The sequence below is a fragment of the Apis florea genome, unplaced genomic scaffold (assembly GCF_048593485.1).
Source record: "Apis florea isolate Af1SG1 unplaced genomic scaffold, ASM4859348v1 contig_2411_pilon, whole genome shotgun sequence".
NCBI lineage: Eukaryota > Metazoa > Arthropoda > Insecta > Hymenoptera > Apidae > Apis > Apis florea.
Genome location: NW_028256580.1, coordinates 1,728,820 through 1,754,163, shown reverse-complemented (window position 1 = coordinate 1,754,163; position 25,344 = coordinate 1,728,820). Strand labels below are relative to the sequence as shown.

At 33.9% G+C, this 25,344-nt stretch overlaps 2 protein-coding genes across 6 annotated transcripts in view; one reads left to right on the top strand and one right to left on the bottom strand.

The window, feature by feature from the left end:
- The window catches only part of LOC100871686 (uncharacterized), a 47,026-nt gene extending 24,605 nt beyond the window's left edge, over window positions 1-22,421 (bottom strand). The window contains exons 1-2 of the mRNA XM_031915310.2: window positions 22,214-22,421; window positions 432-568 (exon numbers count right to left, since the gene is read on the bottom strand). Of these exons, the coding sequence (XP_031771170.2) occupies window positions 432-568; window positions 22,214-22,421 (345 nt within the window). The remainder of the gene's footprint in view (window positions 1-431; window positions 569-22,213) is intronic.
- LOC100870417 (uncharacterized) lies at window positions 8,952-23,904 on the top strand. Of its 5 annotated transcripts, XR_015291249.1 has the most exons (16): window positions 8,952-10,771; window positions 11,129-11,487; window positions 11,577-11,852; window positions 11,938-12,106; window positions 12,294-12,827; window positions 12,932-13,123; window positions 13,205-13,339; window positions 13,419-13,826; window positions 15,543-15,711; window positions 18,347-18,718; window positions 18,853-18,993; window positions 19,310-19,985; window positions 20,224-20,342; window positions 22,282-22,466; window positions 22,596-22,667; window positions 23,182-23,904. XR_015291249.1 is itself a non-coding variant. In XM_086905113.1 (8 exons), exons 1-8 carry the CDS (start codon window positions 10,675-10,677, stop codon window positions 13,484-13,486), a joined length of 1,830 nt encoding a protein of 609 aa, XP_086761239.1. In that variant the 5' UTR covers window positions 8,952-10,674; the 3' UTR covers window positions 13,487-14,723. The 5 variants fall into 5 exon arrangements, 1 of the variants encoding a protein (XP_086761239.1); XR_015291248.1 differs by lacking the exons at window positions 22,282-22,466; window positions 22,596-22,667; window positions 23,182-23,904 and adding an exon at window positions 19,090-19,209 and having other exon boundaries at window positions 20,224-20,581; XR_015291250.1 differs by lacking the exons at window positions 22,282-22,466; window positions 22,596-22,667; window positions 23,182-23,904 and having other exon boundaries at window positions 8,955-10,771; window positions 11,129-11,255; window positions 11,343-11,487; window positions 20,224-20,581.
- Window positions 23,905-25,344: the final 1,440 nt, after the last annotated feature.

Below are 25,344 nucleotides of genomic sequence, written 5' to 3'. Positions count from 1 at the left end.
CGGCTAACTGGCGCAATTCTAGCAATTCGCGTTATTAAAAATTCCACCGTTAATTTTTATTCCTCCTGTCCCTTGTTCCTCCCCGGAATTCTTTTTCTCCATTTTTATTTTTTTACCCAGCCCTTTTCTTTTTTCCTCTTTCCCCTCCCTTTTTTTTTTTTTCAAACTAGTTTCCGAGTTCTCTCTCAGCGGAGAACAGCAACGTTGCACTATTTATAGTGATCCTTTTTCCATGAAACTATACCGTGATTTAGAGGAAAGTTTCACTTCTGCCGGATGGAAATTTCTTTGGTCACCTAACCTAACCTAAAATTCGATTTTGCGAAAATATGTCACGAGTTGATGGATGGTTTAATTATAACTAAGGTTGGTGTTCAGAATTGTGTGTTAATTAAGAATGTAAATAATTAGATTTAGGGCTTTGTGCTTGCCTGCACGATGTCTCCAAGATCGCCACCCGGTGCACTGAAGGTGAGTTTGCAAATGTAAGGCACCTTGTCCTCCTTAGGTCGATGGAGCTCCAAATCGTAGGTCTTGCCCACGTCGCCATAGTATGTTTTATTGCACGCTGAAACACACGGAAAAGAAGCATATATACGAGGAGAACGAATGAACTTTATCGATTATCTTCTCGTTTAACTCCCTCAGGGAGTTTAAAGACGAAAAGATTAAATTTTAACTTTAAAGTAGCATTTACATTGAAAAAATAATATTCGATACAAGATTGTGAGAGTTTGTTATCACGAATTTATTTTTAATTTTTTCAATTGTCCTTTCATTTCCAATTACGAGTCAAAACTCGGTCGATCGTTTTCAAATTTCCGTGTAATTGGTATTGGAGACTCGATCAAAGAGTTTATCGAGGTTAATTTCGAGTTCGATCGAGCAAAGAATCGATGAAGGCGTTAGATGAATTATCGATAGCCTCGAGTTACTTCTATTCGATCTTCTTTCGGAAAAAAACTGAAGTTAAGTGTTTCATATTTAAAACAAATATCCATCACAAGTATTCATCAAGAGTAATAATTATAATGGTATTCTCAAACTGATTGATCACCGATAGTAACTTTGATTTGAAAATTTAAAGTTTTTTAAATTTATATATCGATACTTTGAGGTTATGAACGTTTTATAATTATAGAACTCTCGTCATCTTGATAAATTGAGTTCGTTGAATGGATAAAAAGGTTTCATTAAAAGAGTGAAACAAGATCAAAGTGTAATTAGTTTCATTTAAACGTAATTGTGAAATAACACGGATGTGTTTATTTTTAAATCGACGGTGAATAGGGCTGAATTTTAATGGCCACTCGTGAACATGTTAACTCGATGAATAGTGTATACGAACTGTGATATCCCTCGTGAATTTTGTTGAAACGCCTAGTTGTTTGGTTAATGGGAAAGAGTTTGATTAAATTTTCATTCAAACGTTTATTGTTTTATTCTATGTATTCTATTTCTCCAACAAAGTGTTTTTAAAATAATTTTTTGAGATCTAACAAGGTTACTTTCATTTTTTAATCATTTATTTAAAAAATTCTTTAACTAATATTATATCAATTATAAAGATATAGGATTTGAAAATAAAATAAGTCAAAATTTTTCATATGTGTATATCGATATGGTTACTTTTATTCTCAACTCAGTGTCAACTATTTGCGAAAAATAGACTTCTTTCAAAAAAAAACTTTCAAATATATTCACTTTAAAAGAAAATCGTGTTCCAAAAAATATCAATCGGACAATCGTTGATTTATAATACCAAACCCACTCGACTGTGCATTCGTTTACATGAACGATCGATCGATGCCAATCAACACGTTGAATAATCGCCGAGCATATAAACGACGTAAATGGACGTAAACGGACGCTCGTTCATATTTCAATCTCGCTGGGAGTATAACACTCTAAATATAACACAAAAATGAATTGATATTTTTTCTTAAAAAATTCTTTGATCTAAAATCACGTAACAATTTTCCAATAAACGAGTCCATCACCAATGGCACGATCGTAATCGCGATAACAAAATAGTAGAAAGATTTTGATCGATGTGTTTCAAAGGAAACCGAAACTCGGCCGCCGACTAAGTTACTTTGGCTTCCTATATCGCATGCTCTGCGCAGAATTACGTTGTGCAGGACGGCTTGGTCACAATACTAGTTCATTGTAGGGCTTCAAGGGCTCATCATGCAAGTATATACGTAGAATGAAAATCGAGGGTAATGTATAGGTGGTGGGCTACAGCTCACACAGAGAAACACACACGGACAAGATATCGACGAGGTGAATGGGTCGAGTACACAATGCGCACCATTTCCAGGTATCGGGGAGTCTCATTCCTAATCAAAATCCCAGTTTGCCTGGCTAATAGCTCAACCTGAAATCGTCTCGTCTTCTCTGCTGTATTGTAACTTATCGGTACATACGGTAATTGGATTAACCGGTGGTTAATTCTCATCATGTGTAATCGTAGGTAATTATTTTCACGTGATTGAAAATTTAGAAAAATTTAAAAAATGTATCGATATTTAATTCTCAGATTTTTGTAAGAAATTTTTGAAGTATTAATTTTTCCTTTCTTTTTTTTTTAGAGATAGAAGATTGGATGATCTTTGAAGATTTAGAAGAGTCTTCTATTTTTTCTTTTATTCTCTCTGGTTTTTCTGATGATGTTAATAATAAGAGAATGACCGTAATTACGAATAACGAATTTCAAGAATTTAAAAATCTAATTTCTTCGAAGTCAAAATCACGATTACAATTATAATTTCACTTTTTTTAAAAAATCCAATTTAATGAAATAATTGTGAGAGATAAATAGTGAAATAAAGAAAAATGAAATTTCCTAACGAAGGATACGAAAAACAAGACACGAGAAACGAATGTGGAAGAAAAAGAAATACTCGGCCAAGACTTCTTCAAATTGTACACAAATAATAAATTGAACTGTTTGGAACAATCGAGGGCCAGATGTAATTGAATATACGTCGTCGTTAGGTTTAATGGAAGGATTCGGTATCGAAAATCGATAGTCGCACCGGCTCTGTTGAAGTATTACGAATTCAGTAGGTGCATCTGTTACGTCAAATTACGAAAGTTCCTGGAGGGGAACTGGTTTCTCCGCGTTTCTCACGGCTGACTAATGCCGGGCATCAACTACTTGGCTGCATTTCGCCGGCTGGATATGCGTGCTCCTCCCCTTGGTGTCTGCCAATGGTGTCTGACGAATTATGGACTTTTGTCACTGTTCAAATGCAGTTGGTCGGATCGTTTCTACTGAAATGTTGTAGAAAAGAGCGAGGAGGAGGAAAGAAGAAGAAGAAGTCTTTCTGGAACGTGATGATTAATAATTCCTTCTACATTTCTCTTTTCTCAACTTGTCTTTTGTTTGAAGAACTTTTTTTGTTTATTTGCTTAAAGTTCCATCTGTCACTGGATGATTTTATTTTTACATTTTAGTGTCTGTTATAAAAAGAATATTTTTGGAGACGAGAATTTAAAATTTTCTTATATGAATATTGTAGAAGACAAATTTTGAATATTTTAAAGGAGAAAAACTCTTTTTTTATATCAAAAGAAGAGCAATTTTTAAATATTTTTGAATGATAAAGATTTAAAACAATTTTTGAATATTTTTGAGAAAAATTTATGGTTTACTTTTTATGCATCGCTTCTTACATCACAGAAGGTAAATTTTGATCATTTTAAGGAACAAAAATATCTTCCTATGTCAGTGTCTATCACAAGAAATGAGATTTTTGAATATTTTGCAAGAACAAAGTTTGAGGCTCTTTTAAATTTACTGTTCTCGTTTCCTTCTAAGAAATTTCAAAGAATTGACCCAGTTTTCAAACCTTGCTCGCGATAAATCCTAGACAGATGACCCATTACCTTCTCGTACCATCGCGAGACTATATTTTATTACGCAATAAAATATGGACCCCTCGAGTGCTTTTCCATTTATCGCGCTGACGATCACGACAGCCTACCAACGCTACCATCCTAAATCACTCTACCACTCTATTCTGATTTCCCAATTTCGCAAACTTGGATTTTTTTTTTTTTCCTTATTGCTTTCATTATACCGCGGAAAGAAATCGATACTAGATTGAAATAACGAAATGAAATAATTTCAGGTATCATTATAGAGAAGAATAACGGGATCGTGGCTCATTCGAACGTCTCAGTGGATAAATGCTGGATCGAAGAGGAATAAATGGCGCGCGTTCAACCGGGAAATTCTCTCGTATTCCGCGGCTTCCATCAACGAGAGAAACGTACGAGCAAAGATGAGAGAAGACGTGTCATGACTGAGGAAATAAGTGGTTGTCCTGGAAAAACAAACAGACAAACAACTCGAAAGATCTTGAAATATACGTATCGAAAGGAGATCGAAGAAATTAGAGAATTACAGAGATGTTCGACCTTGAAGCACCTTGAAGTTAGCTAATTTTCCTATTTTTTTTTCAGCTTCTTCTTCACCGGGGAGCCTCGATTTATCTATACCGTTTCGAGAGCTTTGAGTGGTTCGAGAAATGCGCCCTACCCGTGCGATAAAAAACACGAAAGAGGGGGAAGAGTTGCAACGATATGAGATACTTTTACGAGCGGTGCAGGATTTTTCGCGGGATACGCTCGCCAAAACCGGTGAGCGAAACTCGGTCAGGTTTTATGCGTTTCCGGCCACCGGTGTGATTGGTACGAGAGGAGTAAAGGGATCTGATCACGATCATCCCCTCTTACACTTTTCATTACGAATTTTTCTCTTTTTTTTTTGTGGAATTAAAATCGTAGAAGGTTTTTCATATTTAAAATTTGGCAAATGCTTAACGCTAGAACGATCAAAATGAAAGGATTTCATGTTTTTTTATCTTGGGAACGAGAAAATGTTTTTTTTTTTTTTTCTTTAGCAAAATCAATGCACTTTATTTTAATAAGATAGAAATGTAATTATATTAGGGTGTATCAAGTGCACTTTATCAATATATTTTATGTAAATAAGCAAAGAAACGTTATATAAACGTAGGGTGTTTAATATTATATTGTAATTTATGTTTGCTTATCATTAAATTAATTTTTGTTTAATATTAATTAATTTTAACATTGATTACATAACATTTTCTTTATATCTAAAGAAATACTTTGCGAATTTGTGAATTTACACAACTAGTTTTATTTATTCTAGTATATTCATACCATCACTTTAATTCACTATCATTTATATATAAAATATATATAAGTAATATATGAAATTTGTAATATCAAATTCTTATTATAGATTTAGTTACTTGTCAACAAAGGAGGAGAGATCGTTCGACAGTGGATTTCTTAGGAAATAATCGAATAAGGAGAGTTATCAAATTCTAAGCACGATTCGAGTCGATTGAATCGGGTGGAAGCCTGTTGAGCTATCATCGAGGTGACCCGTATATCTCCAATCCGGCGACTCCTTTCTTGTCACCGGCTCTCAGGCTCAGAATCTAGTTCCTCTGAGGATCCATTTGCAAGAGAGATGTACCAGAGCCAAGGGGAAGCCAATACGAGAGATACCATGCGATCAGTGGCCTATCAACCGGAGTGCTTTTGCGGCTTCCCTTTCCTCGAAGAAAAAGAAAATCATCGGTGGGATGACGTTTGATCGTATCGAGATCCTTGGATAAATCTCTCTGGAATTTCTGCTATTATTTGGCTTCCATTCTTTCCGTTTCACGCCAATTATCTATCCTTTCTCTTCGGTGATTAATAAATCGGATTTTAATGCAAATATATATATATATATTTTACATTTGTGATAAAAAAATTAATTTTAAGTATCATAAAACTTTCAAATATAGCAGTGTCGATTATTCAAGATAATCCATATACAATATAATACATATACAAGTAATTGTTATATCAATCAATATTGTTTCAAGTAGATAGTTTCACTTCACCAATATTACAATTTTGAATAATCGACGCTCTACTATATTGCATTCATTGTTAAAAATCTGTTAAGCCATTCAATTTTCGATTCTGGCAATCGACACAATGATGAGAAAGATCATTCGAAGCACTATTCTTAGCCAGTTTAAATAAAATATCATTGTACAAGGCTAGTACAAAAAAACGTGAAGCCAAAAAATGTACAAGTCCCTGATGTACGTCCGATTAAAATTCCAGCTATGTTCGATTTACGGTAGCATGAAAGCAGCTTGGTACCCTTTTGAGAACGAGCACCCATGAGAGTTGCATCCATCTCTGCAGCCGTCGTCTCGCTCGTTTATCCGTGCGCGCCTATTTTATTTCCATATTTTCCTGCGCGGCGTCGATCCTTGTGCGTTCGTCGCCTCTGGTTGGATGTTTCAAACGAGAGAGATGAGAGAAAAAAAAGAGGAGAAAAAAATATAGGGGAAAAATGAACGAAGAGGAAATGATCCCTGAATCCACCCTTAGCCGCCGGCTATCATCCTTCCTCTCGGTCTAGTCCCGATAAACGACCAGACGAATTTCACTGCCCTCCTATCCGAGTCGAAATAGAATTTACTTGACACGTTAAGACGACGCTTTTCTCCGTTTTTTACATGATCTTGGCATTGGATGATTAAAAGAGGAGAGACGACTTTTATCTCTCGGAGGATAAAGTAAAGAAGAAAATCTCTTTACCGATGAAAGATTTGTATTTATTTATTTATTTATTTATTTGTCACATTTTGTTGTTAAATTAAGATTCAAAAATTTTGACAACTTCTGTAATAATGTAATTGTAATAAGTCAATTCAACTTTTTATTGTGTTGATGAATATTATTGATATAAGTGTACAATTATTTTTCAATTTTTTCTCGGTGTTCAAATTAATTTTAACAATCGGTATTGTTCTCCGATCTTGATGAATACGTTATTATTTTGAAGTTGTGAAAATTTTATTTGGCGTTGTTTATTAAGAAGTTATTAAAAATAAAAAACTTTTCTTTCAAACAAATTTAATTTAGATCGAGTTTAATTTTAATCAGGTTTCTTGCTACAGAAAATTGATAGCTAGTTAAATAAGTTTTTATTTAATTTTCATTTTAAAATTTAGATTTAATATGAATCAATTGATTTCAAACAAAAATTTATTTTATTATCATGATTTATATCGAGTTTGGGTTAAGTTAGGTTAGATTAATAACTTTTTAACGAACAACGATCGTCAAGTAAAACCTTCATAATACAATGTGACAATGATTGTGACATTGTATTAAAAAAAACGATCGAAATTAAAGATACGTTTTTATAAATATTATTACTTGTCCTTTCTAGGACGTATAATTCACGTTAATTTATTTCATAATAAATCCAACTTTTTTAAGAAAGTAAAAAGATGAAATATAGGATAAATTGAAATACATAAATTTAGACTAAACGAGAAGTTGGAAAGTTTCAGAGAATTGATCGCCTCAGAGGGCAATATCTTGTCTTCGTACTAAACGAGGTAATCGCGAGCAGTAGGCGAACGTGCAACTTGTTTATACGCTGCAGTTGAATCTTCGTTGCCAAGTAGGGTCGGTTTGCCATTGGCGATTCGCCAGCCACGCGTAACAACGCCTCCAAATTCTCGATTTTCCATAACATAGCTTTACATTCTCCTAATTTTCGCCGTTATTCGAAACAAAATTCTCTTTTTCTTGAAATAAACAAATTTGAATTATGATGTAAATTATAATTTTTCCTAGATTTTCTATCTTAAATTAGTATCATTCATTATTTGAAAAAATTAATTTTTAGACCGATGAAAGATAGACTGAGGTTAAGCCAAATTTTCATTAAAACATTACATCCGTCGTAAGTTGGAAGATCGTCGATGATGTCGACATCTCGTTGCCACTTTGTAAATTGCAAAAATCTCACAAAGATGCGCCATTACATTACTGCACTAGCTACCAACCTTTTTCATTTTTTTTATACACTCGTTCTCATAGTGTTCTATTTCACGTTGCACCGATACGTTTCTGTATTTTGTTCAACAGAAATTTTCGTAAAATCGAATTTCGTTCGATCGTGAATATATGTGAATATATTTTTTCTTTTTTCCATTTTTTTTTTTCGATTGTTCTTCTATAACAGAGATAGTTTCGTACAGATGAATGTTCCGCTTTAAAGTTAAACTGGTCGTGAAGCTGGTCGGTACAGGATAAACTGGCACGTATGAATTTAAATACATTTTCATGCTACGCTTTTTTTTTTATCCGCTGCACAGTTTCGGTTGTAAAAGGATTCTTGTTAGCGATGTTACGCGCAGGAGGATGAAAGTAAATTTAAAACTAACAAAGAACTCTTCTAATAAAGTAATTATATACATGCATTAATCCTTGTACTTTTTGAACTTTTCCATTCGTGTCCTCATTTTTTTGAAATATTTTTTGACCCTAAAAATTCTCTCTCCTTTTTTGAAATTGCTTTTTATCCTTTAAAATCATTATCAAAAAAAAAAAAAAGAAAAATCAAAATTGAAATCATTCGATCTTTAAATCTTTGAATCTTTTGCATCGAAAAAGATCAAATATCTTCCATAACGAGATACTTTGCGTGTAATCGTTTTCAGTTGCAGAACTTTGTCTCTTAGTCGGTGTAAAGGGATTACACGAGAGATCAGAATACTTTGCAAATCGCCGCTTTGTTGGTTCACGAGACAACGCAACCCGCGCGAAAAAGGATCCCCACGGTCACGTATACAACTCGGCAATTCACGATTCCTATTAAATAAACTGCAAACTCGTGTGCAGCCTGCATTTAAGCGAACGAACGCGTCGTTGGCTGCCTGTTTTGTCTCTGTAATGGTGCAACGATGCTTTTGTATGCATGCAAGAACGAGCACCATTTTCAATTCCTCTTCTATCTTTCACCAATCCAGAATCTAGTTTCACTATTTTATGGAAAGATTCGAACGGAAACACAAAGAGAAAAGACATGAAGTAAATGGCATCGAAAGAGGTATCTGCGTTTATTTTTTTATCGATAAATTAGTGATTCTATTGAAAAAAATTAATCATGAAAACATGATTTTTAGATTTTTTAACCTAAAAGAAATTTAAACCTCGAAGATTTTTGTGTGTATATTTCTCGGTAACTAATTATTATTGTAGCAGTTGGTGATGATACGATATTTGAACAGAGTACCTCAGTAATTGTTACATTAAATGAAAGTCAAAATATGATAGTGTGAATTTCCAGCGAGTTGCTCTCAACGTTATATAAAGGATTAGTTATTACACATATGTGATGCTGCATATGGCTCCGGATGGAGTGTACGCGAAAGATGTTCGGTAAAATTTGGAAGCTTACTCGAGAATTTATCTCGAGTTGAACATGGAAGGAATTCGGGTTGGAGATGGAAGGTTTAAAATAATTTACAGAAAGAGGTAAAAGTAACTTGTATTTTGTGCTTTGAGGTTGGTTTCGAGGCCAGAGGAATGTATTCAAAAGTTGAGAAGCTAACATGTCTGATAATTATATTCAATGATTCAAGAAAAAAAATTTGTGCACGAGTTTAAAGAGAAGAAAATTTTTAAAATACTATATCGTATATTTTCGCCAAAAATTTTTCACAAAACTTCACTATGATAGAAAAAATTCCACTGCAATGTCATATTACATAAAAAAACTCTTTAGAAAATTATTATCTTTATCTATCTCAAGTTAAAAATTTCATAGTGATAGACGACTGAAAACACTTTGATTAACCTTTAATATTAACACGACAGCTGCCAAAAGAGTGAAAATAGTGAAAATAGTAAAAAAAGTATCGGTAATTCGCAGAGTGGTCGTAGCAGAATCGGAAGTGAAGGAGTCGAGGAATGGGTATAGAGTTTTGACCCAAATGGCCGACCAGTTGGCCGTTGGCCAGTTCCCTGTATCCATGCACTCGGCATCCAGGTCTTTACTTATATTTTTCGATATCAATTTCCACAGGACCGATAAATTAATCGGTTGCCAGTGGCGAATGCTCGTTGACTGCTTGATCGTAAAATGTTTACGCGCATCGTCGACGCTGCAAGAGAATTAAATTTGCCTTTATATCGTTGTCGAGAAGTTGGAGCAAGCTGTGAGCAACGATGTAAACGAATAGTTCGCTATGAACGGAGAAACTCAACAGTTACATGCTCTCCGCGCTCGTGAATTTCCCCGCGTCTCTTTTCTCTTGTTTTAAGTTTCTGCTTTGTAATTTTGTTGCAGTGGGCACGGATATTTTCATGAACCACGTTATTTTATGGTCGGGATGATATTTGATATAATAAAAAAGAGATTAGTTATTCAATGTTTATCTAATTATATTCTATTTATGTTTTATTCATAATTTCTTCATTATCTTTTTAATTAAATTGTTTTTACCAGCGATTATATTAAGTAATAATGTTCTTTAAATTGTTATTGTAAATATTACTAATTAATATGCTTTTTATTTTCCTTGTAAATTAATGATGATTATGATATTGTTTCAAAAAACGTCTTAAATTTGGCGCGAATTGTTATGTTGTGCGTCAGCCAATTAAAGCGCGTGTTATAATTTCAATAGGCTCCCATATCAGTTTCTATCAACGTCGCGTAAGTCAGTTACTGCGTAGCGAATTTTTCCGTTCTTTTTGTACTTTTTCTCAAGTTTATACCTAATTTCGAGTAGTGTTTCGTGAAAATATTGTTGTATAGTGAAAATGGAAGATGAAATCAGTTGTGACGATCCACAGTTTATGACTATGTTGGAAACCTGTCTACTCATGGAGATCGAAACATCCAAGAACACGTTTTCTGGTATGTTTTCTTTCTTATTTATTATCCTATTTCCGTTTCTCGTTGAAAATAATTATATTTATACATCAATGAACGATATACGATATTTATCGATATAATTACTTGAATATTGAAAGAACTTGTTGAGGCTAAATATCGAAACGATCGGCAATAACTATATCAAATATGACGTAGTTAAAATATGTTTTATGAAATTTAATATTTTATCGGCATTTCTTACTAATAACAAAAATAATTTATTGAGAATTTCTTTTTATTTAACGTAATAGATAATATTTATTTTATATCAATGCATTTATTTTCGTAATATTATCGAATGTAATTGCTCGAAGATTTTCTTTTGTAAATTTTCTCAAGAACTTGTAAGACAGATAAAAGACTTCAAAGTTAAAGTAAAGATGCAGTTGCAAACGAGGAAAGAATTGAAAGAAAACACAAAGAATACCCAAGAAAATATTTTAATTTTAAGCAATTCTCTGAGCAAGTATGTAAAAAATAATAATTTTTATAAAATATATCAATTACATTATATAATATTTGCAAATATGATATTTGAAACTATCTTTAATAGAGAAAGAAACTATATGATTGAAATTTCTAATAAAATCGAGCTAATGAAGCTTAATTTGGATAACGATTATAAAATTATGAAAGTGGATTGTGAATTTTATGAAAATATATACAACAATTACGAAAAAGTGTGGGAATCGTATCACGTATGTAATTCTCATAACCTTAAAACGCAATATTCGAGATAAGAAATCTAAAAGATAGAATTTTAACGAATTTCAATTGTGTTGTCTAGGCAAAATACGAAGAGTTCCCCTTGGCTAAGGACAGAAGAGAGGCGAAAATAAAAATGGAAAAGCTTCAAATCGATCAGATGGTCCTGCAATACAAAGTTAACGAATTCGAGAAGATTTTGAAGCAAAAGCAGCGGATCGCGTGGCTCAGAATGCGCGCGAAAATCATCGTGCTTGCGCGTGCAATTTCAAATTATACAAGACTGGTCGAAACATTGAAAGATCTTGATAGAAATGTCGACAAACGCAAGGAAGAGTTGAACACGATTGAAACGGAGGTATCTCGCGATGATTTTCAAGATTTTCAATTTTCTATCTGGTATATACAGTTCTTACAGCATCTTATTTTCGGTTTCTTTTTAGCTAGCCATACAATTGAAGAAACAAGAGGAAGAAAAGAGGGATCGAGCGTTGAAACTGCTGGAAATGCCACCGCCAAAGATTAATTTCTCCCACATGCGCACGATTTACGGTCCTAGGCCGGGAATCGGCTTCCCAGACGGTTGGAAAAGAAATTATGAGAATTCCATAGGTGCACATTCTCGTTTTATCGTGAGATATTCTTTGGAAAAGGATTTTCAGAATTTTTTCTTTCCTCATACTAGGCGGTCCTAGATACTTAACCTCTTCATAAATATAATTTTTCTTCCTTACGAGAAGAAACGATCGCAATTATTAATTTTATATAACCGTAATTAAAACAATTAAATTGAATTCAGATACTCTATCGGTGGACACCCTGATGTTGGAAGAAATGTGCTTAACCGAAGAGAATTCCATACAACCACCATCCTGTATTGAAGTTCAAGCCCAAAATGATCGGAATCTTTCTTATGAGCAACCGATCGATTCAAGAAGTTCTTCCCCGGATCAAGAGCAGCAAGAAATGGAGAACGAAGATGTGGCCAGCGAAGTGGATGGAAATATAGACTCAGAACCGATCGATGCAGTCGAGGAGGAAATGGAACAACAAATGAGTCAGGAACTGGAGCACGTAGACCAGTCATCTGGTCTTTCCAAAGATAAGCAAACGGACCAACGTTGCAAAGATCTTGAAAAGGAGAGGGATGAACCGGTGGCAAAGAAAATGAAGTTGATTTCGAGCGCAGAGAAACCGGTGGCATCACCAATGAAGGGTATTCTATTAGAGAGGACAAAGAGCTGTTCGGTCGAACCATCTCCTCCACGTCCAAGAATCTCGAGAATCGAGACAATTCATTACAGTGTGCCTTCAATTAAAAAAATTGAAAAATGTAATCTAAATTAAGTTATCTAGGAGGTTAAAAGTTTCTGAATATATTCTGTTTTTTGAACAATCTATCTAGATCTAACATATTTTTATCAAATAATAATTTAGTCATTCCAAGAGAAATTCAAATTCCATTGATGAATCAATCTCCTGGATCAATAATAACGAAGATGTCTTCTATGCGGAAACTCGACCAGAATAATCCTAATCCTTCCAGTATGTTTACTCCTGGTCACTATGATTATTCTAATAATAGTGAAATAAGTTTTTGTATCGATGACAATATGACCGAATTGAAAGGTATGTATACTGTTCTTTATTTTTTTTTATTCTATTTTCTTGATGAAGAATTTATCTTTAATTTGGATATTTCTTATTCAGCTGATCAAATATCGCTCTATGGTGGATCTGTTCGAAATTTTTGCGAGTGTCCCAATTTATCACCAATCAATGAAAATTTAAATCTAGAGGACAACGAAAACGTTCCATCGACTAGCAAGACTCGCAATTTTTCACGTATATACTTTTTATTCAACATATTCGTTAATTTTTTTCCTTAACTTTTATATACTTATCTTTTTTTTTTTTCTTGCAGAATTTGAGAAAAAGTTCGACTTCAGTAATATTTTGAAAGGCAGTTCCAGCGGAAAAAATCTTTTCTAAATTTCAATCTTATCGAAGAGGATCGATAATTATTTAAGAGTCGTGTATTTCTTGTAAAATCTCATTTCGATGAAATAAAATCACGTGAAGTGAGAACAAATGAGATAATTTCTCTCTTGGAATGGTAATAAGACTGGTTCATTTTTCGTCTAGAGTGAATAATATTCGAGCGAAATTACGCGTAGTCGTAATTTTCACTCTCGACAGTCGGTGGAAAGCGACGGTTCCATCCTAAGAAGCCGGGAAAAGGAAACGTGAAAGACATAGACGGGGGTAGAAAAGAGGCACACGCCAGGCTGGAGAGGGAGAAAGGAAGAGCACTCGGCTCGACGACTGAAAAGTAGGTCCTTTAAAGCGCTCTTTTGTGTGCCACTCTTTAAAGACTATTGCCACTGACATTTAATCCTCTGTCTGAATGTTTGTGAATTATTTAAAGGACCACCGTGTAGTTAAACGTTGAATGATCATTTTATCGATAAATTTTGTAACGTAAAGAGAGATCATTATCAGAGTACGATAAATTTATTAAATATACAAATTGGATATTAAAAATAACGTAATTAAAATAAGTTTTGAATTTAATTTTCTAAAGATATTCAAAAGATATCAATGTTATAAAAATGTGGGTTGAAAAGAATATTTATATATATATTTTGAATAATTTTTTATACGAATTTTAACCTAAAAAAAAAAAAAAAAGAATTATTTCTATTCATGTTTTCATTAACAGAACAGTATTTGCATGAAAGAAAAATTCAAAATGGCTATTAAAAACTAATAACTTTTTTTAAAAGAAACTTCAGTGAATTAATAACATGCGCATATATTCAAGTATAGAGTTTTTAAGAAAAGAATTTTTGCATTCAAATTAACTTTTCTCAATTTAAACATTTTCTTCATTTCAATGGTTGCTGAGATTCTGAATAATTCTAAAGAAAAATGATATATGGGGAATTGGATCCGATGAAAATGCAAAAGGAACAGAGAGATAAAATAGCATAAAGTTCCTTCCCTTCGATTCTCTCTCTTTTTTTTTTTTTTTTTTTTGGGTCGGAATTTAATGTCAAGCAAGACGTGCGAAGAATAACGAGTGAACGATAATTTCTTAATAAAACCGGACTAGCACCCCTTTCTCTGGCGCTAAATTGCTTTAACCGCTATAATTGATACAAATTAACCGGATTCGCGAGGAGAATTCATTGTAGTCGCAAGAAGAATATAGCGAAATTTGTTATTACCCATTGTAATTCTTCTGCAACCAGTATCTGATTTCCTATAATTCATTATGAATGCAATTTATAAAAGTAATGATATTTGTTGGTGATATATGATATCATCGGTTTACTTCCGAACTTCTGACGTCGACAAAAATACATTGGTAAATTTAAAAAAAATGATATAAAGAGAAGAAAGGAGGGAGAGAAAGGAAATGGAAGAAGCGAGCTTAAGGAAATTCATAATTGTACCAGTCAGCATCTTTAATGAAAAATAGAAGCGAAATGTCTACAACTCTGGCTTTAAAGAAGATATCTTACTGCGAAGGATTATTGTAAAAGATAGTATAATATTGGAATTGAAAACTAATAAAATTGTAAGGTTTGACTTTTTGAAATAGTATCATCTGTATCAAAAATGGTAATTCCATTATGCTTATAATAATATTCTGTTTCAATGTTTATTATATAATGGTGAATCATGATTATTATTTTTCCTGTAATAATTACAATATACTATCAAGTTATTAATTTTAGAAAAACTAAGGGACTTGTTTGAGTTCATTTAGGAAAAAATCTTTCCAAAAAATTATTTATTGTTATTTTTAATCTTAGAATTTATAGAAAAATTAGATATTAATTAGATATATAAAAATTAGATATTAGATATATAATTAGATATATTTCTTTCTATTTTTTTTATCTATTTTTCTAAGATAAATATTTAATTCTATTATTGCATTACGTTTTGCAATCTTATATCAATGTCCACGTTCAAACGTTAGCCCAAACACCATTTTCTTCAATTTCGCTGACCACTCGTTCCATTTTCTATTCCACAGAGTCAAACCTGTTTTTCTTTCCGGTTCGAAGTTCCGGTTCCACGATTACGTGACTGGAATCTGGCCTTGCCATTGGCACGTCATTCTTTCCCAGTCGCTGGAACCGGAAGTTCTTCAACTTGGATTACTCGCGAAATCCCTCCAACTCGCTACAGCTTCATCGAATCCAGTGAGTACACATCGACTTCACTGTTTTACCAGCAGCTCCTTTGTTCTTTTTTTCCCTTCATCATCATCATCGATGGACATAAAAAGAGTGCGGAATAACGTCTGAATCAGGTACTTACGACATTTTACGACTCTGTCCCTTGAATTACGATCGGTGCAAAAATAGAGATGCTGAACAACTGAGTCAGCTTCTTTCACAGAAAGATTTTAGTGATTTTAAAAGAGAATGTATTCTGATATTTTTACTTCTATATCTCGATTTAAAGAATTGTGGAATATTGGTAAGGATAAATAATTGAAATGAAATTACAGATTGATTATGATTATTGGAAAATAAAGCTTTTGATTTTGGTTCGAAGTTAGGAAAAATTTGCTTTGCCAATATTTTATGCATTATTATTATTTTCCACGAAAATTACAAAGAATTCATAGTGCAAATTCGAAATTTCATTTGAAAATATATTCTAAGAAGAAAAAACGATTTTTAAAATAAATTTTTCATCATCCTTTTACCACCTTAACTTAATTTAATTCTCGTTTGACAAAACCGAATGACTTGATTCAGACGATATAAATAATATTTAATATCTGCTTTATGGTCAACGTTAATAAAATTCCAACAAAGTTACGAAATTATAAAATTTTCCAACAAAAAGTACACATTATATTATTAAACCTCATTTTTCAGTCCACCAGACCAATTAACCGAGTGGCACGTGAGGCGAAAATATAAATCGCGATGTATTCCAAGCCTCAAGCTAGGTTTCACGGCGATAAGCCGGTCGCCATACTAGAATAATATATCAAAGTCCGCGAAAATGCGGATCGCAGTATGGTTGTGCAATTATTTCGCAATGAATCAGCCAGCTTGATCAACGTTTATCCCTTCTGTAAATACATCGTCGACGCATTGTCTCACGAAACAGTCATTATAATGAGGCTAATAAGATCCCGGTGGGGAGTACGACTCGGTAAATCATCGTTATCAAGAAGGAATTTTGTAGAGGGAGCACCGAACGCGCGTGTATAAATTCGCGTGGCGTTTAACCGCGTGCGCGCGCATCCTAAACCCGAGTCGTAAGTTTCGGTTAATTATGGCGGCAGTAGTTAAGCCGGGTTACATTGTGGGTTACTGATAAGTAGAGATCGAGAAACTAGTGGAGGAAATTTTGCAGTGTGAAAATAACGATTCCTTAATCTTTTATATATATTTTAAGTAAAAACACGCGAAAGAATAAAATTGGGATATTTTTAATTCTGAGATTAGCATTTGATTTCTCGGTAAACGATATTTTTTTTATTTAGAGTAAAATTAATAGTAATTGATATATTCAATTGTCAAAAATCTTCTGAATTATTGTTTTTGATAAGTGTAGAAAAGAATCGTGTAAAACGATAAAAAGTGCAAAGAAATTCAAAATAACGATGCATACGTTTGTATACAAAAGAAATATATAGAAATTTCTTTTTCAACTTTCACATTTCTTCGTGAGAATTCGTGACCACCATAGAATAAAAGATTCTCATGGTGCATACGTTTACATTAATTGTATCGAATATATTACACTAACCAAAATGAGAATATTTTAACATGTTTTTTATTGCATAAATAAAATTTTTACACGAGTGCAATTACATTTATATATCGTGAACAATTGTATAATTAACAATTATAAAACAAACAATGTATCAATGAGAATCAACCAATTTCGATTAAATGTCTCGAAGGATGTTTGTCGAATTTGTAATTTCGTATCGAAGGGAACATACGTCACGTGACGTAAGGATTAATCCAGCTCGTAGAGGGCACACGACATCGTTCCGCCATTTGCCGTAAATAATTCGAAGCTGGTGAACTGGGTTCCACGCGATTTAACCCTTCTCAGCGTAGAGGGACACACATCTCGTGACGCGACAACAATGCTAATAGAATCATGAAAACATTGTGTCTCGTGCGTGAAATAAGTGAAAATCTGTTTAATCGTCCGTGGAATATTCTTTTTATATAAAAAATGAAAAAAAAATCGAATAATATTACAGAATATATCATAATTTATAAATTCGTGAAAAATTCGAATTGAAAAGAAATTTAAATCAGAAATTAGAATTTAAAATTTTATTTGAAATAGGATTCTCAGTTTCCTCGTCTCGTATTTCGCTATAATTAAATAGAATTGTAGAATTCACGATACAAAGTCGATGTAGCGATCCAATTTAAAAAGGACAATTTTGTAAAAGTTTGGGGAATAAATTTTGAAAAATATAGAGGATGAGATAACGAGTGTCGACGACAAGATCCATGACGAAAGATGTGGAGATATGTTATCCCTTATTCGGATAACTTGCTATCGACAGAACGTGGCAAAATAGGAGTAGTTTGTCCGGGAAATCCACCAGAACGTCGTTTCTTCTTCGATCCTTTAATTTTCGTGATTTATCCTTTAAGAAACATCTTCTCATATTTTCGCGGATTTATTATCGAAAAAGGAATTCGAAAAGAATCGAGAAAAATTAAAAAATGAAACGAAAAAAAGGAGAAAAAAGAAAATTTCATTTATTTTAGCGAATTTTATTATAATTATTTATAATAAAACGAACACGCAAGCCCTCTGATATAAGCTTATTTATAATTTCAGCATATAACATTCTATAATCTTGGATACGGCGTATCCATGTATTTCGTATCTTTCGTTACGAACTTTCGTTTGGACGGTTGGAGGGGAGCAAGAAGTTTGCGGAGAAAGGAGAGGAAAGGCGCGAGGAAAAATATTTGCCTGTTTGTTCGATGTAGAAGGAAGGAAAACAGAGAAATTAACGACACGAGTTTCTATCCAACCTTTTCATCGATTTACTTTTTTAAAAGTAGTAGTTGGATAGTGATCATGGAAGAAACGTCTCGTTCTTTTTTCGTTAGATATCGAAGAAACAATGGAACATGAATGGAGAAGGCAACGAGATTACCCGTTAACCTAGTTTCCAGTAAAATTGGGCCACAGGCTATCTTCAATGTAAGTAACTGAAAATGTTCCCTCGAATATTTTCTTCGATATTTTACGAAGATTGTAAAGTCGAATAAAATATTTCTGTTAAAGGAGAACGTTTCAGAGTATTCTATTATTACGTTTATCGTTGAATTCTTTAGATCGTGTACAGCCAATCGCAAAAGATTTGGAAGAAATTCAGCTAGCTTGAGAAAATCTATACGAACATGGAATATATTGAGATATGCATGATTGATTCGTGAAATTGATCCTTGGATTATTGTCATACGGTCTCAGTTCAGGTAGAGTATTATAATATTGGATATACTACAAAATTATATTTTAAGAAACGAAGATAATAAAACTTTAAAAATTTAAAATCTTCATTTGGAACAAAGATTATGAAGACTACTACTAGTATAAAAAGAAAGTGAACAAAAGTGGAACAATCGCATACGATAAAATCTTGGATTGGTTAGGTTAATTAAAAGTTAGGTTATTTTGTCAAGTTGTCTCAGGTAGTATTATAATAGAGTATTATAATATTGAATGTTGCAAAGTTATATTTTAATATAACTATAAATAATATAACTAATAAAATTATATTTTAATTTTAAGGAACGAAGATGACTATGAAGACTACTATTAATATAAAAAAAAAAAATTGGAACAAGCACGTATGATAAAATCTTGGGTCGAAAAGTTAGGTTAGATTAGAATCTTGCAACGTCGAAATATTAAACATGACTGGCGTTTTAGAAATTATCAATCGTGCGTATGGAAGTATCATCACCGCGTGGTCGGTTAGAATGGATCTACGGATGAAAAGCCACGAATAATTAAACTCCAATTAACGTAGCACGCCCCAACGAGGCGAAACGAAACGAGAGAAATGAAATACCTTCGTATTCGTTTCACGTTTCAACGGGAGCCCACGGTTCAACTTACACTTGCACCCCCTCCCTAACAACCCTTGCCCTGGGTGCACACGATACTAAACGCCGTTCTATCGATCTCGCCATGTTTCCCATTACCGCAAAACCGCCGCCAACATAAAACAACCGCGTTTCCTCTTATTGTCTCCGCGCGACCGCCCGACAACCGCCATGGAAAACACCCTACGCGATTATAAATGCGACACTGGCTGCCTTAATATTCGCACGTGTTACGGATTAAACGAAGTGAAGGGGAATTCACGATTCTTGGCAAGAATGGTTGAGGAAACGAGATATTTTTGCATATATATAGAGTATATCTTGGAGAGTGTTACTGTGAAATATAAAAATAATACGAGGTTGGTTATATTTTTTGAATTTTCAGTTTTTTTAAGAAAATAGAATATTGGTATTATATATATATATATAAAACTGATATAATTGAGTTTATAAAATATTTTTTAATTTTTTCTTCGACTTTTCGTTTAAATGAGAGAATATTTTTCTTTCCTCTCAATTCATTTTTGTACGTAACATATTAGAACATTTTTACACTTGTACTTAGAACAGTCTATATATACGAGTTTCAATTTGCAGATAAAGCGACGAAGGGATATTAACTGCTAGCAATTTCGAAGAAATATTTTTTTGACTAGAAACGTGCGAAGTACTAGAGAGATTTGAAGACGTAGAATAAATGGAGACGTCGATGGAAGGTAATTTAAGCGTCTGGAAATTCTATGGGATGCCACGTTCTCGTTGAAAATCGATGCTAGATTACGGAACTAATCTGGCATTCATTGACAAATTACCAACTATTATTACCAACCATACTGCTCCATATTGCATTAAAATTGTTCAGCATTTACTCGACGGATTTCCAATTTACAATTCTATTACCAGAAGACTAGTAAAATTACAAATTTAATACAAGAAATAAATTAAATTCATTCCATTCGGAAATTTTATTATTCAAAGACTAAAATTATAAATGTATATATAATTTTAATAAGCTTCGAAATTTTGAATATCCATATAAGGATTAAAATTATTACATTCACAAATTCTATTATTAGAAAACTACTAATATTGTACAACCAACAATTCTATCTACAAATTCCATTACCAGAAGATTACCAGAAAATTACAAATGTAATAAGTTTTGAACATCCACGTAAGGATTGAAATATTATTCCATCCATTGAAAATTCCAGAAGAATCGCAAATTTTATTTACAAAAGACTATTACAAAAAGAAATCATAAATTTAAGAATTTTCAAATTTCAAAATATCCGCACAAGAATAAAAATCATTCGTAAACACGCATTTAGCCAGAATTGAACGAACAAAACACAATAAATCCAACTCCCTTCGATTCCACTTGATTTCACGATACGTACGTACACTGCGCTCCACTCGATACCTCGAGAATCTGAGGACTGGAGAGCGCGATCTTTTTCATCGAATCGAAACAATAATTAGTCGGAGATTCGCCGCTTTTCACCGAGAAGAGGATACAATCGTCCCTTCTCCCTTTCGCTCTTCCATGTCGCCAACATTCCTCGCTCGGCTCATTGTCGCGAGGATTGAATGCGGTAACTGATCCTCTCATTGTTCCCGCGATCGAAACTCCCTCGTTTCAAACTCGAAACTCGTTCCACCCTCTATCGTGATCGTAGCCTAGGATCCCAAAGACTTTCCGCTTCGTTACACTTTTTCTCCTTTATTTTTCTCTCTCTTTCTCTGTATTTGTTTATCCTAACCCTTGACGGTCTTCTCGTTTCGTTAGCCGCGTAATCGAATTTCGTTTGCTCCTTCGATAAGGGAATACGATGGATTTTTCGTCATTGTTTTCGATTCTTCGAATCAAAGGAAAAAGAAAAGAAGTTTCTTAGAAACTTGGCAAGATACGAATTAATGTTATTGGAAGGAATGTAACGAATAGTTACAATTTACGTAAAACAATATGTATTCTTCTTTATCCCTTGTTGATAAAGTTGGGCATTAACTGAAAAAGTAACTAGTTAAAAATCGAGTTCGTGATAAATCCTACTTCTAATTATACTATAAAGTAAAAGATGTCTAATTGAGGATAGCATTAAACGTAAATCGATAATTAATTGTTTAGTTGTTTGTTTTGAACGATTCGATTTCAACAAGGAGCAGTCTGTGTATTTTTGGCTTCTTCGACCATTTTATACACTGCTCATTCAAATAGCAATGTCTCTTATCTAATCAGATTCCACAAATTCTAAATTACTTATCTCGCTCTCCAACTTACTCCAGCCATTTGTAACTCGGTGCATACCACTTCTGCATTACATTCCATTTAAATTTTAAAGGCTCGCTTTGAATCAGATTCTTCAGAATAGAGAGAGATCGACGAATATTTGCCTCTCTCTATCTTAAGTCCGTCGCGCGTCGGACGAGACACGCAACATAGTTATTATCCAAAGTTTTGCCGGATGAAAATTGGGGGCGTCGCGGATAACTCGATTTACCAGTCGCGTCTGCCCTGCGCTTGTGGCGCCGCTTAACTCGATCCACCACCGTGGAAGAGCGAGTCGTTCATCAACCATATACTCACGAGAACACTGTCGTGGCTCGTCGCTGCCGTCTCCACAGTCGTTGACAGCGTTGCACGCTTTGTTCAAGGCGATGCACCGCCCGTTCCCGCATTGGAACTCGCTTTGCCGACAGGAGAGCACCGTGGTCGCCGTTAAAACGCAAATCAACACCAGCCAATTCGCGTCTGAAACATATCGATTAATCGGTATAGAAATAAGATCGATCATAAAGAAGAAATATCGATGTATAATAAAGATGGAGGAAATTTTAAGGTTAGTTGAAGTTGCGAGTATAAAATTTTTAGTTTATGTACAATTTTAAACGAATTTTATTATTTAATTTTTACTTTTAATCAAGTACTTTTTCAAGGGATTAGTTTTTGATTGATGTTATTGTTATAGATCGATGGAAAAGAATGAAACTCGATTCTGAATGTGATTGAAAGTTTTATTCGAAAAGGAAAATTGGAAGTGGTAATTTTTTTTTTATTAATTTTAATTACTAATAAAATTAGTAATAAAATCACGATAGTTTCGCTTGATCAAGAACGTTGGCTCAAGATAATACTGTTCCATTTGTCTCGTCAATTAATTTAATTTATTTTAATTTATCTGTCCATGACAATCTTAATCCATTTTCCGAGATACTTGTTACATTTCACTCGTCCAGCTACAACCATCCTATTCTACTTGTTTCACTAAGTCCAAGTTAATCTACAGAAATGGACAAAATTTTGAAATTAAGAATAAAGTCGAACGATTATAAAACGAAAAACGATTATTAATTATATCATTCGAAATTTCAATTAATTAATTACTATTAATACTTCAATTCACTTGTTGTACGATCACGATAGTCTCGATTTCACTTATCCGATGATCTGTTTCACTTGTTTGGTACCGTGACAATCTTGATCCATCGATTCGATAATACTCGTCGAATGTCCTAATCTTGTTTAACTGATGATACACACGTTTGATGTTTCAGGATCAATCTTTCGTGAAATACTTCGAAAAATGCAATGAAATAAAGTATTCAAGACGATCGTTTTTTCAATGTAACGTTGTTTTGCGAACTGCACAGAACGTTCGAACGTTAAGATACAAGAGATAAGAGGTTGTTTGCGCGAAGGGAAGCTGCAAACAACGCATCCGTCTTCGCAGTTTCCGGTGGAGCAGGCGTGAAATTTATCATTGATTCGCGAGCCCGCCCTTTTTTCCATCAAACATCTTTTCGCTCGAATTGATTTAACCATCGGTTTGCAACGTTCGTGACGTTGCTCGAGGCGGGAATAAGACGAGCGATTTGTCCGTATGATTGACAGTGAAATAGATCCCGAATGATTTATCCTCAAGGGAGATACGCGCCTGCCGGATTCCATTCAACGTATTATGGCACAATGGGTCACCGAAGATGATGTTCCAGCTTTCAAATTCAACATTTTGAAAATAAGATTAATCTGTTAGGAGACATTGACGCGCATTCTTTGAACTAAAATTTGACGGAGAAGAGATATTTTGGCAGATTATTGCAGAATCTTTTAATAATAAGAAAAAAAAGCTTGATAATATTTTATAACAATTGTTTCAAAATATTCTAACGATGTTTTTGATAACATCGAATTGTTGTGCTACAAACGAAATAATAGTTTTATCCAAAATGATCCAAGTTCTAACTTGATATAAGTAAAATAATAATATCATCGAAGAATGTTTTCGTGGCTCAATGGCTATAGTCCTAGTTTTTCCACCAAAGAGACCAGTGTTCGAATCCCACTCACCCACCATCCAAACAATTTTTCGTTTTTCTTCGATTTTTCCGTTTGGAATCCAACATTTCCCCGTATTTTTCTCCATTTCACGCGAAATTTTTCCAACGTGGACGTGAAGTAAATAGTCGAAGGAGGTCAAGCATTGAAGAGCAGGAGAAGAGAGAGTAGTGTGCGTTTCGTGGAATTAGTAGGACGAGCAAAGAGGGGAAGTGGTGGAAAAGAGAGAAGTAAACGGGGGGAATAGAAGAGAAGAAGAAGAAGATCGATAAGGAACCCGGATATCGAGGCACGTCCTCTCGATTTCCGGCATCAGCTGGAAATCGTCGACGAACGATGAAGTCCAGAGAAAATGATATCTCTTCGTACTACGTCGTTCGACGAGCGCTAGTTTTTCCTCCGCTTCTGACTCTCTGGTCACGTATACGATCCTCCACGTACTCGAATTAATTCCCAGTAGATTGTGTTACCAGTTTTCTCGTGGAGGAAAAAAATCTGGGTTACTATGTCCTCGATTCTTTCGTAACGTCGTCGAATCGCCTCTTTCTTTACGGCTATTCATTAAAGCACGCGCATAAAAGAGTATCCTCTAAAATTGTATAAATCCACAACCACCAGATTTTATCTCTCGAGATTTGCCTTGTATTATATTCAAAAACTCGGGGAAGAGAGATTCTTGAATTTCGTGAAAGACAAGCGGAGAAAAGAAGAAGTTTCCTTCTGGAGAAGAAGAATACGAGAAGAATCGAAATTAAAATTAACGGATAAAGAACGAAATCTTGGGAAGTTCCTCTCCGTAATGAGTAATTTACATGAAAGTTCGTGAAGATATTTCCAAGCCTGGAAATTCTGGTTGAAATATCCTGGATGACGAAGTTTTGGCGGATATTTTCCACGAATTTTCCTCTCGCTCTAATCCAACTGTCGGTAAAGAAGTTGACCGAACGAACATTTTATCCATAACTCTATCGTTAGATTTCAAGATCGATTAAATCGATGATATATTGTACTGGTTCGATTTATATGGGACGAACGTTTAATTATATTTACTTTTGCCATTTCCTTATACTATGGATATAAGAATTTCTATTAGCCACTAATGAAACGTATTATCGTACGATAATCTGGATAGAGAAACGTTTACAAATATTCGACTCGCCTTCGTTTCGAACTATTTCTCCCTACGAAGCGTTTTCTTATTCGATATTCGAATCGATGGCAGAAGCGATCGGAAAAGGGGAATTTTAGTTTCCAACAAGCAGAAGCAACGGGACGTGCAATTTCTTTCCTGGCATCCACTTTGGTGGAAAACGAGAGGGAGGAAGAGAGAAGGGACGTGCGAGGGCGAGGGACCGAAAATCGAGAAAAATTCAGAGGGCAAT

What these genes read in the sequence shown, in the direction of transcription:
- LOC100870417 (XM_086905113.1), top strand. Translation starts at nt 10,675, where the DNA reads ATGGAAGATGAAATCAGTTGTGACGATCCACAGTTTATGACTATGTTG. An exon ending in AAATTATGAGAATTCCATAG is followed by an intron (nt 12,107 to 12,293) that starts GTGCACATTCTC and finishes AATTGAATTCAG; the next exon opens with ATACTCTATCGGTGGACACC. An exon ending in CAAGACTCGCAATTTTTCAC is followed by an intron (nt 13,340 to 13,418) that starts GTATATACTTTT and finishes TTTTTCTTGCAG; the next exon opens with AATTTGAGAAAAAGTTCGAC.